Genomic DNA, 17,162 nt, shown 5'->3' on the forward strand with positions numbered 1-17,162 from the left:
TGAGATCTTTGTAATGTTCTTTCGACGTACAAATTAAAAAACTTTATTCTATTATCAACAGCAAATGCTCATGATCGTTTATTAATCCTCTGCGCCTTGAAGTACACCTTTGATAATTATTTCAGTATTCTTAATTGATGTGTGTGTGTGTGTGTGTGTGTGTGTGTGTGTGTATGTGTATTTTATCTATAATGTACTTTCTATAAATATTTGAACTTTATAGAACAGCTATTAGTATCGATTAAGACATTTAATATAAATACATCATGGATTATTAAATTTATTAACAAAAGGGACAAGTAGATTATTGATTAACCTTCTAACTTATTAAAAATTCATAAGAATTTTTTCTACATATTTTATATTTATTAAATTTTTTTCTAAGCGATTATTTTTTTTAATTTAATATTTTTTAAATCGATCATCTAATTGATCAATTTATGATATATAATGGCTTTGATTTCGCGTGTTTTATAATTTATAAGTTTATTTTATCGGCATAACCAATCAAACGTAATTCATAAAAATTACATTTGATCGGTTATGCCATATCGAGTATATTTAAATCGCGACATCGTGTATGTAAGTCGATCACAGAGTTTTAATCGCTCTGTGCGCGATTATAAGCGAACGCGTTATATGTTCCGGACACGTGTAAGGCTACATTCTCGCGTGCAATAACCCAGAGATCGATCGGCGATCTGCAGAGCTGCCGAGAGATCTATCGCGGCGAGAAGGGTGAAATTCGGCAAGGAACGAGCGGATTAATCGCGATAATTCCGCCCGAACGACGCCGAGATTCGCCGAGAAATTAAAACTTTCGTGAGGACCCGTTATCGCCCTTTCGCACCAACTTCCTGTCGGGTGCACGCACGGGCGTGTATCGAATCGCCGTCATTCACGCGATCAGCCTTTCTTGCTGTTTTAAAGACCCTCAAGAAGGTCTTACAAACTTTGGAACATTTCTACACGTAATGCAAATACGATAAAGACTTAAAAGTTGACCCAATATTCACATGCTTCACAAATTACAAAGAAATAGCCATAAAATACAAATTCAACAGGAAGAGATTATATCACATTGTTAAGACGTATTACAAATTTGAACCGGATATTACATTCGTCATTCGGTACTTTAATGCACGATATTATAAACTTTCAAAGTAATAGCAATTTACAAGTGTCTTACAACGAGTAAATAGAGCAGACTAAATTGAATCCAAAAGTTCCGTACCATTTTATGATTTTCGTAATAATTAATGAAATAACAATATAAATTCATTAATGTTGTCAAAATTTGTTTTAAAAAGTGAAATAAAATTATTAAAAAATTTTTTTTATAGTAAAAAGTTTACACTAAATATAACAATATATATAAGCATTTATACATTTAACAAATTTATAGGACTGAGATAATCTTGGATACGTAAATAAAAAAAGGTTGTATGAAATAATAATAAATAATAAAAAGGTTCTCGAATAAGCAGTCATTTACGTAAAGAAACAGCTTTTACAAATTTACAGTGTTTGCGGTTACTAGGAGTTCGGCAAAATGCTTTGAAGAGACTGGCCATAAGAGAATCACTTTTGTTTGGCTCGACGTTTTTCATCAATTTGTATTAGAGCAATGTAGTAATTTTTTCTTTCTCATACACGACCTCCATATATACTGGAATGAGTTTTTAAGTGCAGATGGTGACTAACTGCAAAAGTGATAGCTATGCAAGTTTTAATATACTATATCGAAGCGAGAGAGGTAAACGTCTCCAACTCGCATAGCATGCACTCTTGCACAGTTCTCCACACGTTGGCATAGCAAAGGCTTACTCCAATATGTACATGTATATATAGTTTACTACTCCCACTGTAGAACAAGATAACATGTCTTATCTCACTTGCAGGATGTTGCCACGATAGATGATACGCTCTTATGGCCAGTCTCTGATTAGAGGATCTCTATTTAGAGATGTGCTGTATGAACGGTATTGGCTTCGCAGAAGCGGCAATATGTAAATTGTTATGTCATTTGTAAAGCACATCTTCAAACACACTACACACACACACATCTCGTCGTGATTCTAACAATCATAAACGCATGTAAAGCTATAAGCTTGTTTAAGGATGCATATTTATTCATTGATTATTACCTCATTAAAATCCTTCAAAAATATTATCAAATTGATCAAAAGTTGATTAACTTTATATAATAAGAAAAATAAAGCAAATCGAACTTTTTTTAATAATCTTGACTAAAATATCAAACTCACTAAAAAATTCGGTATACAATTTGAATAAATTTGATGCCTTTGTGATGAATTTGTGATGTATAAATTTTTATATAAAATATTTGAAACAATGTAATTGTTACTCTCTTGCGTACAGTATAAAGTATGTACTGTTCTGCGTTGAGGTATTAAAATCACACATTCCCCGCAAGCAATTACTTTAAATACACCATGCACACATAATGTAAGATTAATTATGCAAAAATGGTACTTTTCGATTCAGTTTAATCCGCTCTACTGCTTCACGCAAGTTATGAGACATCCTATATGTTAGATGTAGACAATATCATATTCAAAACATTCTGTCATCTATATTGAATAAAAAGGTACCTGTAGAGTAAGGTAATAAAAGATATAACGAAAAAAAAGTAAATACTTTTTCTTAAGTCTTTTACAAATATTTTAGGTCAATATATATATACGTTATAATGCATAAAGTTTAACATTTTTTTAAATGCAGCGCTTATAAAGCGTCGCATTAAGTTCAGAATACCTTAACGTAGTTTTTAAAAAAGTAATGATCAAAAGCTCTATTTACTCGAGGCTTTGAAAAAGGTAATAAGTGGAATAATAAAATTCTGTTTCTCTCGAGTATGTGTTCCTTTGTTTCATGGTTTCTCAAAAATTTTGTGGCTTTATCTAGCTCTCGCACCAAGGTATTCAATTTTCTTCATGCAGTGCGAAAAAGTCCATTCGAGATTCGCTTACCTTGACGCGCAGCAGGTGTTGCAGACTTTGAGCCTGGCTGCTATTTAAGGGTGGATTGTCGGTCCCGAGCCGTGCCACTGCAATCACGTTTTCTCGGGTCGCGTTATACAAGAAGAGTGTGCATACTGTCTGTAAATGAAAGACGGGAGAGTTGATTCAAGGAGGTAGATACGTAGGTACGCTGGCGCGCCATGGCTACAATTATGGCGACTTTATTAAATTCCGCGCAACTCGATTTAGTTTTTAATCGACGCACAGTTTGACGAGCGATTACATTTCTTATTGACATTTCTCATTATCTGGATTTCACGCGCCGATCGGAGATGCTGCGCATTAATTGCATTCTGGGAATTTCACAGAACGCTCTCCTTCGCCGCCGAAACGACGCGGGATGTAATAAACCTCGGAATAACCGACTAATTTTAAATTCTTTTCTGGGTCATTGAATTTGTGGCAAATTGTGCCAAGACAATCTCTTGATTTTGGAATTTGATCGAAATTTCCATCGAGCCGTAAGCCGCGCGTACGGTGTTAATCAAGGAGTGACAATTTCAAAGTGTTATCTAATCGAGATTATAACGATCAATAGGAACAATGTTCCGGCAACGCCTCACCTGATTATTGACTTCCTTTCTCATGAAATTATCGAGAGATGACACCGCGTCCAGCACGGTCACATTGTTGTACTGCTTCAATAAGGTCTCGTCCTTCTCGCTGTATCCCAGGAACATGAAAACCCCGTGCGGTATACTATATGTCTCTGTACAAATAACACAATGCTGGTATTATATGGCGAGAAGAGAAATCGTTTTCTGTCGGATTACTCGAAAATCATCGTAAAATCAAACTCATGGTCGAATTCAGTAGAAAGAAAGACATTTATTAAACGTTTAAGTGAACATATAAAATGTAATAGCCTTATTTTATACTAATATAAACATATTTTCTTTGAATATTTATTGAATTGCTTATTATATAAACATTCGTAATTTGCCAGAATAAAAAATTTTTCTTAACAAAGTAAAATGTAGGATAAAATATTCCTACAAAACTTCAATACATTAATTTATTTTTATGATAAAATTATAATCGCATAATCATACTTATATAGCTTACAAAAATAGCGTTTAAGGTTATACTGGTTTGCAGAGAGTTCAAAGTGCTGTGCTAAATGATCGACTTTAATTTAATCGCATGATAGTTATGAAAGAGATTATTATACTCACCGGGCGAAGGCCGCATGCATATAAAGCCGCCGCTGTAGCAAAGGCAAGGACCTCGATGCGCTTGGTAGGCTGGCGCTTCATGATTGTAGAAAGCAAAATCCGTCTTACAGGGTAACGTTTCGATGCACAAGGTGTTGCACACGAGTTGCTCACCCTCAGCACAGACACACAATTCTGAGCATTCGGGCTCGTCTTCACGATAAAGCTGCGCAAGTAGAATACGTTGCAATCAATACTTATATCCACACACATATATACTATATATATATAATATTTTAAAAGTGCCGCAAGTGTGTAAACTGTTACTTATTAAGTGTATAAATAAGTTTTCGCAATGTTTTTCCGATGGAAACACCGTTTGTGGTTTACATTAAATCCACGTATTTTATGTAAACAATTGGGGAAATAAATTTTCCCCAAAGTTTCAACATGAATTTTACGTAGATTCTCTCTCTCTCTCTCTCTCTCTCTCTCTCTCTCTCTCTCTCTCTCTCTCTCTCTTCCGTATAGATTTTAATATACCTACATATATAATCCACGTAGAATTAATGATGAAATATAATGGGGATAAACTAAAAGATAGTAATGTACGGAATTCACGTGAATAAATTCACATCGATCTTTATTCTATGCAATCCATGTTGAAATTTTGATATTTTGATAACATATGTCATTCATGACATGTTATAGAGATATCATTTCAATAAATTTTTGTCCACATAATTTACATAAAATGCGTGAATTCAAAGTAGACACCACTAGTCTATCCTCATCGAAAATGTAAAAAAAATTAACGTTTATATAAAAATGTATCATACTATTTTGTGCTTTAAATTCCATTTCAAAGTTATGCTCACACGTTATAAAACATCTTATAGATAATGTTCTGACATATACTACTAGTACTAAAAATCTATCACGAAATCTATCTAATAGTAAAAATTAATTCGTGATTTTATTTTTAAGAGATGATCTTTCATTTTTTTTATTATTAAAAATACCTTTGTAATCAATTTTATTGAATATCGTGTCTAATCTTTGTTTCTTTATTTTGAAACAGCACTAGTTTTCAACCCGAGGATGTTATTAAAAAATTAATTTTAAAAAGATAAAATAAATGCTTTGAATATAAAACTTCCGAAATTTCTTATTAAAATAAAGAATTTGAGTGTGTGACATACCCTTGAAAGAATAAACTGTAGCACAACAAAATTTTTTGTGAAAAAGAAAATATGAGAAAATTTCGAAATAAAGCAAGAGGAAAAAGGAAATTTTTTTCATGAAAAGAAGGAAAATATCATACCGCGCGTGCGCTCTGATGGAAACTCTACTTTGAAAACTACAGAAATGGATCTATTTACATTTTGATACAATGAAAGTTAAAAATAAAAAAATGTTATTTAATTCAACGGATTGGGTTACCATTTCTTCTTTGATATCTGATAGTGTAAGTTTCATAAAATATTCTGGTTGCTTCAGTGACGGTTTTATCCACGATAAAAATAGTGAAACATGCAAACGTACACCTTCCTAGTGTTCATTTGTAATTAAATAAAAAAATATTAATTTTCTAACTACAAATTGTTGTATCAAATTCAAAATATAGGTTAGTCAATTTTACTAATTGAAAAATAATTGTGCACGAAAATTTAAATACGCATTTGTGTGTGTTAGCATTATTTAAAGTCATCCTAAAAATATACTTATTTGTACACCCAGTATAGTGAGTATACAATATAAAGAACATATAAAAGGAATAACGTACTACATACATATGAGTGCATTTTTACGTTTAGAATTAGTAATAACGTAATAATAGTATAATAATAAAATTTTAACGTTTCATTGCTTCGTATGTAAAACTATGACGTCACAAGTATGTTCTTATATGTAATAATAATAATAAAAGCAGGTTTCTTTCATTTGCAATACATTTTAATTTTTGTTGTAACGTTTTAATAAATCATTTTTCGATCTATAATTATATAACGATTTTCTCTTTTACAGATTTTTAATTACAGAATGTATTGGCACATTTTAGCCATTAAAATTAGAACAACCACAGTATGTGATACTAATTTTATCGTCTAAATATCCACATTTTAAATTATTATAACAAAGAATTACATTTTATCTACACATTTTCTTCAAGGGACAATTATCATTTAATTCATATTAATTAACAAATTTATAATCAAAAATAGAATCTATTAAAAATATAAAAAATATTAACATTGTCATATGTATTTCTCTTGAAATAATTAATTAAGGCTCTTTAGCTTATTTTTAGAATTAAGGAAATCTCACATCAATAAGAAGAGCTAAAGAGATACGTCGCGAAGTCATGAAGAAGTCGTGGGCGATTTCCTGTCTCTTCCCTTTTCCTTCCGTTTCTTTACGGTAAAAATTCACTACTGTGCACTGTGCAGTAAATATCTGATTTTCGCTGACACTCTCGCCCACGCTTTCCGATATGACGTTCACGAAAAGGTTTCACAAAACCCTTTTCCTTTTTTGTCTTGCGAGTATCGGCTCTCGAAGGTGGTGGCGGTGAGCGCTTTGCGTCGCGACGGCGCGGCGATCGCGAGAGACTTGGGAGATTGCGAGCGACTTACCCTTTTGCCCTTGCCTTCCCTTATGTATTGCTGACTGTGTGCATTCGACCTTTGAACCACGCAGAAGCCTACAAAGAAAGTGACGTGAGAAGCTGTCTTTTTCGCCAGTTTATTTTTCAGTCCTTTATAAAACTCTTTTTCCATCGTGTCTCGCCCGGAGGCGATCTATCTAATTTGCTTCTCGATGCGGCAGACGAAAGAGAGATTAAAAATTCTTTCTTTTTTTTTCAAGCTACTGGTAAATAAACGGAGTTTTATTTACAAAAAATGTAATAAACGAAGTTTTATTTATAGAAAAAAATCAATTTGCATTAAATTAAAAAATAATGATATATAAGATGTAGAATGTATAAGACATATAAAAAAAGAAATTAGAAAAACAAAAGAATTTCGAAATTTGAAAAATGAAATAATATCTACTGAAAGATTGGCATTATGAAACTATGACGATATAAACAAACCTTGGCATTATAGTAAAATTTAATACAGTAAACTTTTAAAGATTGCATGATAAAGAAATCTAATTTTCACAGTATTAAATATATAATAACCATTCAGGTTCCAGATGAAATTGATGTTACGATAAAATCTACGAGAAACAAGTTTATATTGCATACAGATTTGTATTTCAAAGTTTAATTTGTGTAAAGATCGTCTATTTTTTAGTGTTAGCGCTATTTGAATATTTCCGTACTCCTAAAAATCAAACTGAAAGAGTAGTTAATAACTTTTGTCAACAAAATGGCCGATATAATCCCGAGAGAATCAGGGGATATTACGTAACAAATACATTACGTATACTAATTATATTACGTGCGGCAAATTATAATAATTATACTACATAGAAAATTAATAATCATTGAATACGTTTGTACTCGATCCACTCACGTGGTGTCGGCGTGGTGGTTGTGGTGGTACTCGGAGTGGTGCTTATCGTGGTGGTTGTGATTTCCCAAGTTTCCGTGGGTTCGGTGGTCGGCCACCTCGTCACTTCCGGTATTTGGTTATCTTCCACTTGTTCGACCGCGGTGGTCGCCACCGTGCTTGCCGGTGACCTTGTCGTTGACGCGACGGCCGCCGTCGTTGTTGTCTTTGCTGTTGTCGTTCGCGAATGATGGTGCTTTCTACGCGCGTGGTAGTCCTTCTGCGATTCCACTATAATCAGAATAACCCTCTCAAAACGTTGTAAAAACGAAATCGAATAGGGGATACGGTTCAATTCACGCTCACGATGCTCTTGGAATCGTTTCAATCTTGTTGCTGTCAAATGAGAATAAGTTCTCGTGTGCATTGTGAATGTGAGTCAAACCACAGTCTGAGAGTTACATCGAAAGGTTACATTCTGTAGTATCTGGCGCTAGTTTTTAGTTATGCTAGTAATACAGTATGTTATATACGATGGCGCCACACATGTGTGTTTCCTATCTAACAAGTAAGATTTCAATTCTGATTTACTGTTACTTATAACGACTACTTTGGTATCTGTGTGTTCACGTTATAATGGCTGCGTTCAGCAAAGAAAGCAGCTTTACAATTGTTGTAAAATTCTTTAATTGGTCTTGCCTTTACTTCCTTATTAGATCGAAATGTATAAGCCAATCATATTCAAGAATTTTACAACAGTTACAAAGCTGCTTTTTTGTTGAACAGCAACTGTTGTAAAATTCTTTAATTGGCCTTGCCTCTACTTCCTTATTAGATCGAAATGTATAAGTCAATCATATTCAAGAATTTTACAACAGTTACAAAGCTGCTTTTTTGTTGAACGCAGCCAATTTTATTGTCATTATTAATAAATATTTCATTTACATCGGTTGATCACCTCAATCTTTAATTCCCTCGGAACATCTCTCATACATTCAACATATGAATAGCAAATATTCGCGATTGCTAGTAGACAACACAAATTTGAAAAATTGTAAAAAATAATCATATGTTGTAATATAGATATAGGCATAGTTTTAAATTCGTTTTTTTAATTTATAATTAACATCCCCGTACATATATTTCCAATTTGTGAGAGCAACGAATATAAAATCATTAGTTAAGAAATGTTAATTGAGGTCTTTTGAATATTCCACTAGAAATTGGGTCTTCTGTGTACTCAGAGCACCAGGATTTTCTTTTAGAAGAAGTTTCCTCTTATGAGCATAATTTGACGAAAAGTTTGATAGCCGTTAGATTGTTTATGGAAGTCATTTGTGACGAGGTAATTCTAGTTTGTAGCAACAAAGACGATTATTACAATATGGATCAAATACAAAGGCAAAGGGACTTTTGGAATTAATGGATGCGAGCGTTTACGTAAGTCTTAAAAGATGTATTTTTGCGATACAATTATTTTAAATCGCATTATAAATATAATCGTTTTAATTTATACACTGGGGATAACAGTATGATCAAAACGTCTATTGTAATAAAAAAGACGTTTAATCTGAAAATGAGGTATTTATTTTTTATATTTATCATTAAACATGTATTTTAAATTTAAACGATTGAATAATTCTCCATAGAGTTCTATTGTAGTTTATAAAGATTGCTTCTGCGTTGGCTTGCATGCTCCTTGATTATTTTTATCGGTCATTCAGAAAGCCTTTGTCGTCTAAATTTATTGTTTCATGACTACTAATTGCAGAACTTCTTCGCAGAAAATTATTCACGATTCTATGTTTTACGATTACCCATGCTGGGATGTGCTTTCACTTTCTTTCCGTCATAACTTATAACATTTCACGGCACAATAATAAAAACAAAAAAACTGCCGACTTGAATCGGCATCGTCGCCTCGGAGTAACTTGGGCTTAATACTTTCTCTCTCACTGTCGTGCCGCCTACCAGAAAACGGACGTGTGGCCGCAAATAACAACCGCTAAGCAATATAAAGTGCCGAACGGAGAGCCTGTAAAATTGCAGTTGAATGTACACGTGTAGTCATCCGACGCAGAAGTATGAAAGTATCGGGAAAGTCGCCCGGTCCCGTATCGCCGGCGGCGCAGCTGCTGTGAAATATTTCAGCCTCCGAGGGGCTCCGGGGTGATTACACTTTCAAGGGGCACCGCACGCCTCTCCTCTCATGAGACGCGTACAGCAATAATAGGGAACGTAAGATGCGCGTAATAATATTTTACGAGCTGCAGCGACGACTGCAGCTTTTATTTCCGCGGAATAGATTATTACATTTATCGGCATTTATAAATACGCCACAAAACCGCGATGACTCAGCTTTTTTATTTTAAATTAAATCGCGTGCATCTCAATAATATTTACAATATCTTAAAGATTTAATTACACATTGTATTTGTGTGTGTCTAATGTCAAATTTACACTAAAAATAAGGCATTTTTTAAATATTTATTATTAAACATATATTTTATATATATATATATAAACAATTGATTAACTAATTCTTCTTATCTCTGGGACAATTTAAAAACGAATGATACAGGGAAAAGATTAGATTAGCGATATGGCGATCTGTGCAACTACATGGTGATGCCATGCGCAGAATTACAATTACATTGGTCGAACAAACGACACAGATTAGCTCTTATCGATCTTTCACGACCCCGTCGAGTTGTAAAGCATGGCAAATGCAATGGACTGCATTCAGTCGGTAGATAAGTCATTTAGATACGAAGAAATTGCATCTCCTACTGCGTTTTAGAAGTGTATCATGCCGAGCGCATCGGCAAAATATCATAGAGCTCTGTCTGTTCTAATTATGCACCACAATGTTTATATATTCGGTGACCTAACAGAAATTAGTACTGGAGTAAATTCTCTAGTAACTTTCCAGTCGAATTTTTGTAACTTTTAAATTTGTAATTGAACATCTTAGTAAATCAGAAGTTGATTATAATTGTAAAAGTTAAAATCATTTTAATTAAAAAATAAACTTCTGTTAATCAATTTTTCCGTATTTTATTCTAATCTATTGAAATGTTCGACAAAATAATAAGTCCGAAAATTACAAACTCTATTAGATTAAAATTGTTAATATAATAGATATATTTCATTACTTAATATTTTATATTCACTTGCAACAAATAATAACAAATAAATATATGATTTATGTGTAGTAAACAAAATGCAAAAAAAATTTATTACAAAATGCCGTTTAATGAAAAACGGAATACCGTCACATCGTTCTTCATGCTGATAGAATTGTGTGAGATAAACATTTGCGAAGATCGATCAAACATTGAAACAGTATATTATCAATCTATATTAATTAACATTCCAATACCAGATAGTGTGCAGCTTGCGATTATTTTTATTTAATTCGGATGATTCAATATCGATTTCGAGATTACTGCGTTTTTAAATAACTTGCTTGAAGTGTACCTGCTATTTCTAAAGTAGGTTAATTGTTTTAAAGAATAATAGTTATTTCTTTTGAAGAGTATTCTTTATTTTAACCTCAAAAAAGTAAACCAATAATGTTATATTGCTTTATTGTCTTTCATATATTTTTATCGTACTTTCACAAAGGAAAATTTTACAGTATCTCCTTGCACATATTTTCTATGACATACCTTTATTATATTCTGTAATTTTTTCCGTCTGTACCAGTTATCTATCAAAGAACAATGAATTGCTAAACTTAACTTTCCTAATCTACATTGTTGTTACCGAGTCTTCAACGCGAGTAATGAATGTCCCAGAATTTTCCGCTTACCTACGCAAGGATTCACCCAGAGAAGCCGCTGCCAACCCAGACAGCCGTACAGCTGGTTAAGCTCGGTGCCCTTACAAGCGCAATTAGTATGAAGTTCAGTACCCAGAATGCCCAGCATCGCTTTTCTGCACTCAGAGGTTGGTCCAGCACATTTCTTCGTCATGCTGTCGACCGCGCAACTCTGTTCGTAATACTCTAGTCTAAGTCTAGAAAAATAAAAATACCCCAGAATATTAATTACATAGGTAATCAATTAAATTTGGAGTGGCTCTTATATAGGAAATAAAATAAAAAATTCTTGAAATATTATATAGTTTGATTTACCTCTTTTAAAGTAAACTATATAATATTTCAAGAACTTTTTATTTTATTTCTTTTAGAAGAACTGCCGAAAAAACGCTTCAAATTATTACAAAAGATGTTGAATGCTATATAATGATCACTCGTAACTGGCGCAAAGATTGATATACGTATAGTTAAGTATATTTAGAAAATAAATAAAAATAAATTACGGGCTAGTGTGAGAGTTAAAATTGCGGTAATTCGTGCAAATTAAAAGTTTTATTTCAATATGAATACTTGTATAGACGTTTCGGCTACAATTCAAGCCATCTTCAGTAGTCCAAATTTTATACAAAACTTTCGTCGATGGCTGAGCAAGAAGTGACAAATTTATCTCCCAATTTTAACTCTCACTTGCCCGTAATTTATTTTTATTTATTTGACATTCTCGAGAGTTTATAATTTAGATTTGTTTTTATATTTAGAAAATTATTATACATGTATTGATAGATTAAAGCAGCACGATTTCGAATATGGCACAATTCTAAACGAAATAAGAGAGGAAATCTAATTTTCTAGGTTTAAATTGAACTTTTTCCTATTTGATAGTACTTTTTAGTATTCTTTACAGAACCGAGAGTTACTAAACTTTAACCTCAGAATTAGATTTAAACTTTATTCTGTTCAGAATTGTACTTTACGCTATTGTTCAAAACTGTATTTACGCTAATTTTTTAAATATAGAAATACATCAATGTTGAAGGAATTACATATTAATAATAAATATTTTTGCGCTAATTACATGTGATCATTGCTGCATTTGACATGCCAGTTTTAAAATAATGTCAAATGTATTATATATATTTATATACATTAAAAGAAAATTAATTCACTACGTCCCAGAAAGCAGATAGTATATATTTTACTATAATTTAATTTGTTATTTATTTCATTATTTCTTCTAAGTAAATAGAATGGAAAGATTGATGTTCGTATATTAATTAAACATGGACATTCATTAAAACATCAATAATCATCTGTAAGTATAAATGACAATGATGGTCCAACAAATTATTAAACATAAAACGGATTTAATTGACAAATTGATTGATTTTCAAGATAAATAATTATTTTAATTAAAAAGGTATTTACAAAAGTATCTTTGACATTAATAATCATAAGTGATGCTGTAACACTCATTGTATATCTGTGTGGTCGCTATATAGTGATATGTACTAGCTGATCAAAAGGACTAATATTGTAATAATGACCAATCGCGTTCATTGATGTTATTTTCATTGATCATATAGGAACTGTTAGTGTGGCAACTGATATAGCCAATAAATATATGCATATGATAAAACATGAGCTTCATTTCTACATAGAAGCATTTCAATTATATATAGTATTATAATTTAATTTTTTAATTATAATAAGTTGCATGATTATTCAAAATTGAGATATGCATATTTTTACTTATAAAAATATTATTTTGCAATTGTCTTTATTTATGTCTGCTTTATGAGTGGTAGAGAATAATGTCTAGTGTTTTAAATAATAAAAATAGAAGTACATAGTTTATTTTAAAATACTTTTCTTTCCTATAATTAGATTTAAAAACGTGCAAATTCAATTTCTATTCTAACGCAATTAAGATTTCTCAATAAAATCATTGTGTAGACCGTTAAGCTACGTTTGTATATTAACCATATTAGAAATCAAATGTACTTTCATTTATATTTAAAATAAAGGTAATGATGGAGTTGTTAATCAGTCAAACAGATGTCTAAATTCAAAAAGCATTGAAGTTCATTAGTGAAGTTTTTAACACAGTTTGCGTTGAATAAATAATAAACAGATAAACGTACAATGAATAACGTAAAAACTGTTACAACACATATACATATATAAATATAACAAAAGTTTTATTCTTTATATAACTTTTCATAAATCGTTTAAAATTACGAGATGTTATATTTTATACATTGCATTAAAAACTATATAAAATAAATATTCTAAGTCGATAAATCAATAAAAAAGATAATAATACTTTGTACTAACAATCAACTAGTTTAAATATTTAAAAATAAAAGAAACGTTATTAATAATTTAACCAATGATTTAATTAATCATAATAATCAGAGCATTGCATTGATTTTGCTAATTACGAATTCTACGATTTGCTTGCAAACGATATCGTTACTATAAAAACAAATAGGTGCATTCAACCAATCATTAAAAAAGTATTTAAACAAATGCTGTAGAGACACTTTGAAACGTGCAAATGCATTTTTACAAATTGTCTACAGCGCGTAGCAATTGTTCGTTTCCAAGAGTCACCTATAGACACCTCTAAATAGCAAAATTAAAAATGGATTCGTTCATCCTCGGCGATAAATCAATTAAAGCGTTGAATCGGGCCATGCATACGTACGTGCGTGCATGCACGCGTGTTTTAATTTAATCGATCAGCGACGCGCGTGCACACGCTCCATCGCTCACAATTGCACCTCCTTTTCGTTCATTTTAATCCCCCGTTACCCACGTTGTTTTTTTTTTTAACGTATTTATTAACGAGAAGTGCATTTTACTTCCGTACATAATATTTCAATTTTCGTTATATTGAGTTTGAAATTTTATTATTAAATAAGAGAGAGTTGATATAACTATATAATTTGTGACATATCCAATAACGAGAACGGTGAAAAATATACGATAAAAGTTTACAAACAATTTCGATAATTTCAATATTAATTAATTTTTTTACATTAAAAATGAAGTAAAAATTAAAATTCTTATACACAAATTCTAAATTTACATATACATATTGTAAGTATACTATCGTACTCTACAAAAAGAACTATTATTTCTTAGTATAATCACTGTGTTGTTCCTTGATTTTAAAAGCAACACAATTTAAAAAAAATAAGTGTTATTCATGAAAAGGAAAGTTTTTAATTTAAACAGATAATAATTACACTAATTTACAGTAAAGTTATTTCAAACCGAACAAAAAATTTCTTATTGATTTTTAGATGTTGAAAATGATACCTTTTAAGTCAAAATAATTCCAATACGTCAGGTCTCTTTTTGTTGGTATTATTTGACTAGTTAATAACTAATCAAATATTGACAAAAGAATACAATGAATGTAAAAAGTATACTTGTACAGAGAAAACCTTATTTTTAGAAAGTCAACATTAATTAACAATTTATTAGCAAAGAATGAAATTGTATATTTCTCTCAAAATTATTTGATCTAAAAAGATATAAAATAATTAAAATATTATTAGATATAAAATAATTAAAAAATTTAATTATCAATAACAATATTATTTAAATGCACAAAAAATGGTAATATGATCGAGAAATTGAGCTTCAAAGGTTACATTCCAAAACGTTTTCAACAATTTTATTCGAAATGAATATTATAGTAACAAATATATAATATACGTAACGTATACTATATTATAACGTGAAATATTTTCCTCGGAGAGAATGTTTCGGAATGTAAACTATAACCATGAATACGGTTATTTTTGCAAAACCTTTTTGTCTGTATTAGAACAAAACGTATTCATTTTTAATAAATAATTTAATTATAACCCTCCAGCACCACTTCGAAATGTTTGATCATAATTTACATTCTGAGCTGTTGAGGGAAACAGCATATATTTTTATGGTATACGCGATTTTAACTTTTTATTCTTTGTGTTTAATTAATATTCATATACTACTTTATACCTACATAAGACTTCATTAATAAAATTTTCAAGCAACACTTCATACATGATATTTTTCGATCAGGATGCTAAATCGGAATGTGCCCTCCGGAAGTTACCATTTTAAAAAGTAAATTGTTTGTCACACAAAGCGATGTCTCTTTACCTTTGTCCGCGTATTTTTTGTAAAACTCTTTGAAACGAACGAGAACCGTGCAATGGAAACGGGAACAAAATTGACACGTAAATAATAATGTCCAATTAGAACGACGCAATCTTATCTCGCTAAGTAAACCAAAGGAGCACCCGATTAAACACCGCAAACACGTCGTCCCTTATTTTTTCTCGCAGTTTTGCTGGAACTTTTTCAATTTTAAAGTTAAATCGCGATTCAACAAGATTTATACGCGCGCTAATGCAATATTTCCTCAGTCAAGAGGACGTCCATCCAGAGTGCGGGACTATGAAGGATGAAATGATATGTTCTTACCTTCCGAATTCGACAGCAATGTACATGAGTATCGCTTTAAATGAAACCACTTATGCGTTGAGAAAACTATTTTATTTCACAGAGATTTTATGTTTAACAGAATCTTCGTTAAAAAAAAAAAAAAAACAGAATTAACAGTTATTAAAAACCTTGTTATAAATCTTTAATTTGCAATCGGTTATGCAATTACGGCAAAATAATGATGTTGAAATAATTATATTTTTTAATATTAAGAACGTTTGATTTTAGAATATGTTTCTGTTTCGGTTAAATTTGCTACTCGTTCCTAGAGATTTCCTTTTCACACATTTCGCTCAACATTTCCACGCTTGCGCATGATCCGCTGTGTATGGATAGTTCATGTAGAAACATGCAAATTTTCAAAACCGTGAATATGACGCACTGCCTCACCTACAACTCCTGTTCTCTTTGCAAGTCTCGGCTAGACTGTGACACGTTGGCATTTCGGCGCCGTCTATGCGTTGCGCGCAAGTTGGATGCATTTTCTCTTGCGCTACTATGCACTCGTCCTTTTTGTTGTCCGTTTTCCTGCAATATGAAAAACATAGACGGATGTAATAAGGTTCAAGAAATTATTTAGAGAAGTAAAAGTTATAGAGAAGTAAAATTATTTAAAGCACACTTTTATTTATACGCGGAAGTAAACTCCAACAAAATTATGACTAATATTACAATATATTACCCAAAATAAAAAAATAATTAATGTTAAAAAAAATATTTTAACATAAAGTTTGCACTATATGTATAAATAATATAAACAGAAATTAAAATTTACTCCAGATTTGTTTATGGAATGAAGCGAGCAGCATAACGAAACAAATATTAAAATTATCATCATAATATTAAAAAAAATGATTATTTTATACAGCATTAATAATTATTATGCCAATAATTTTGAACCAATTAATAATGACCAATAATTTGAACGATAGCTTTATTAATTATATAACTTTTTACTTTCAGCTAAAAGAGCTAATCACTTTTTTGTATTACATTGAAATATGCGATACAGGAATGACAATATAGTAACAATTAATTCACGACTTTATTTTTTGATTATTATAATTTCTTGATTAGTATAATTCAAATACTATATAGTACTTATAATTAATGTTTCATTGAGAAATGGCAAACC

At 31.2% G+C, this 17,162-nt stretch overlaps 1 protein-coding gene across 1 annotated transcript in view; it reads right to left on the reverse strand.

Moving 5' to 3' along the window:
- Positions 1-17,162, reverse strand: part of Gfrl (Glial cell line-derived neurotrophic family receptor-like) — a 188,210-nt gene that overhangs the window by 19,969 nt on the left and 151,079 nt on the right. The window contains exons 9-15 of the mRNA XM_018551329.1: positions 16,418-16,555; positions 11,513-11,718; positions 7,723-7,989; positions 6,835-6,902; positions 4,220-4,424; positions 3,608-3,753; positions 2,994-3,122 (exon numbers count right to left, since the gene is read on the reverse strand). Coding sequence (XP_018406831.1) covers positions 2,994-3,122; positions 3,608-3,753; positions 4,220-4,424; positions 6,835-6,902; positions 7,723-7,989; positions 11,513-11,718; positions 16,418-16,555 — 1,159 coding nt within the window. The remainder of the gene's footprint in view (positions 1-2,993; positions 3,123-3,607; positions 3,754-4,219; positions 4,425-6,834; positions 6,903-7,722; positions 7,990-11,512; positions 11,719-16,417; positions 16,556-17,162) is intronic.

Source organism: Cyphomyrmex costatus, unplaced genomic scaffold, assembly GCF_001594065.2.
Source record: "Cyphomyrmex costatus isolate MS0001 unplaced genomic scaffold, Ccosl1.0 scaffold14, whole genome shotgun sequence".
Taxonomy (NCBI): Eukaryota; Metazoa; Arthropoda; class Insecta; order Hymenoptera; family Formicidae; genus Cyphomyrmex; species Cyphomyrmex costatus.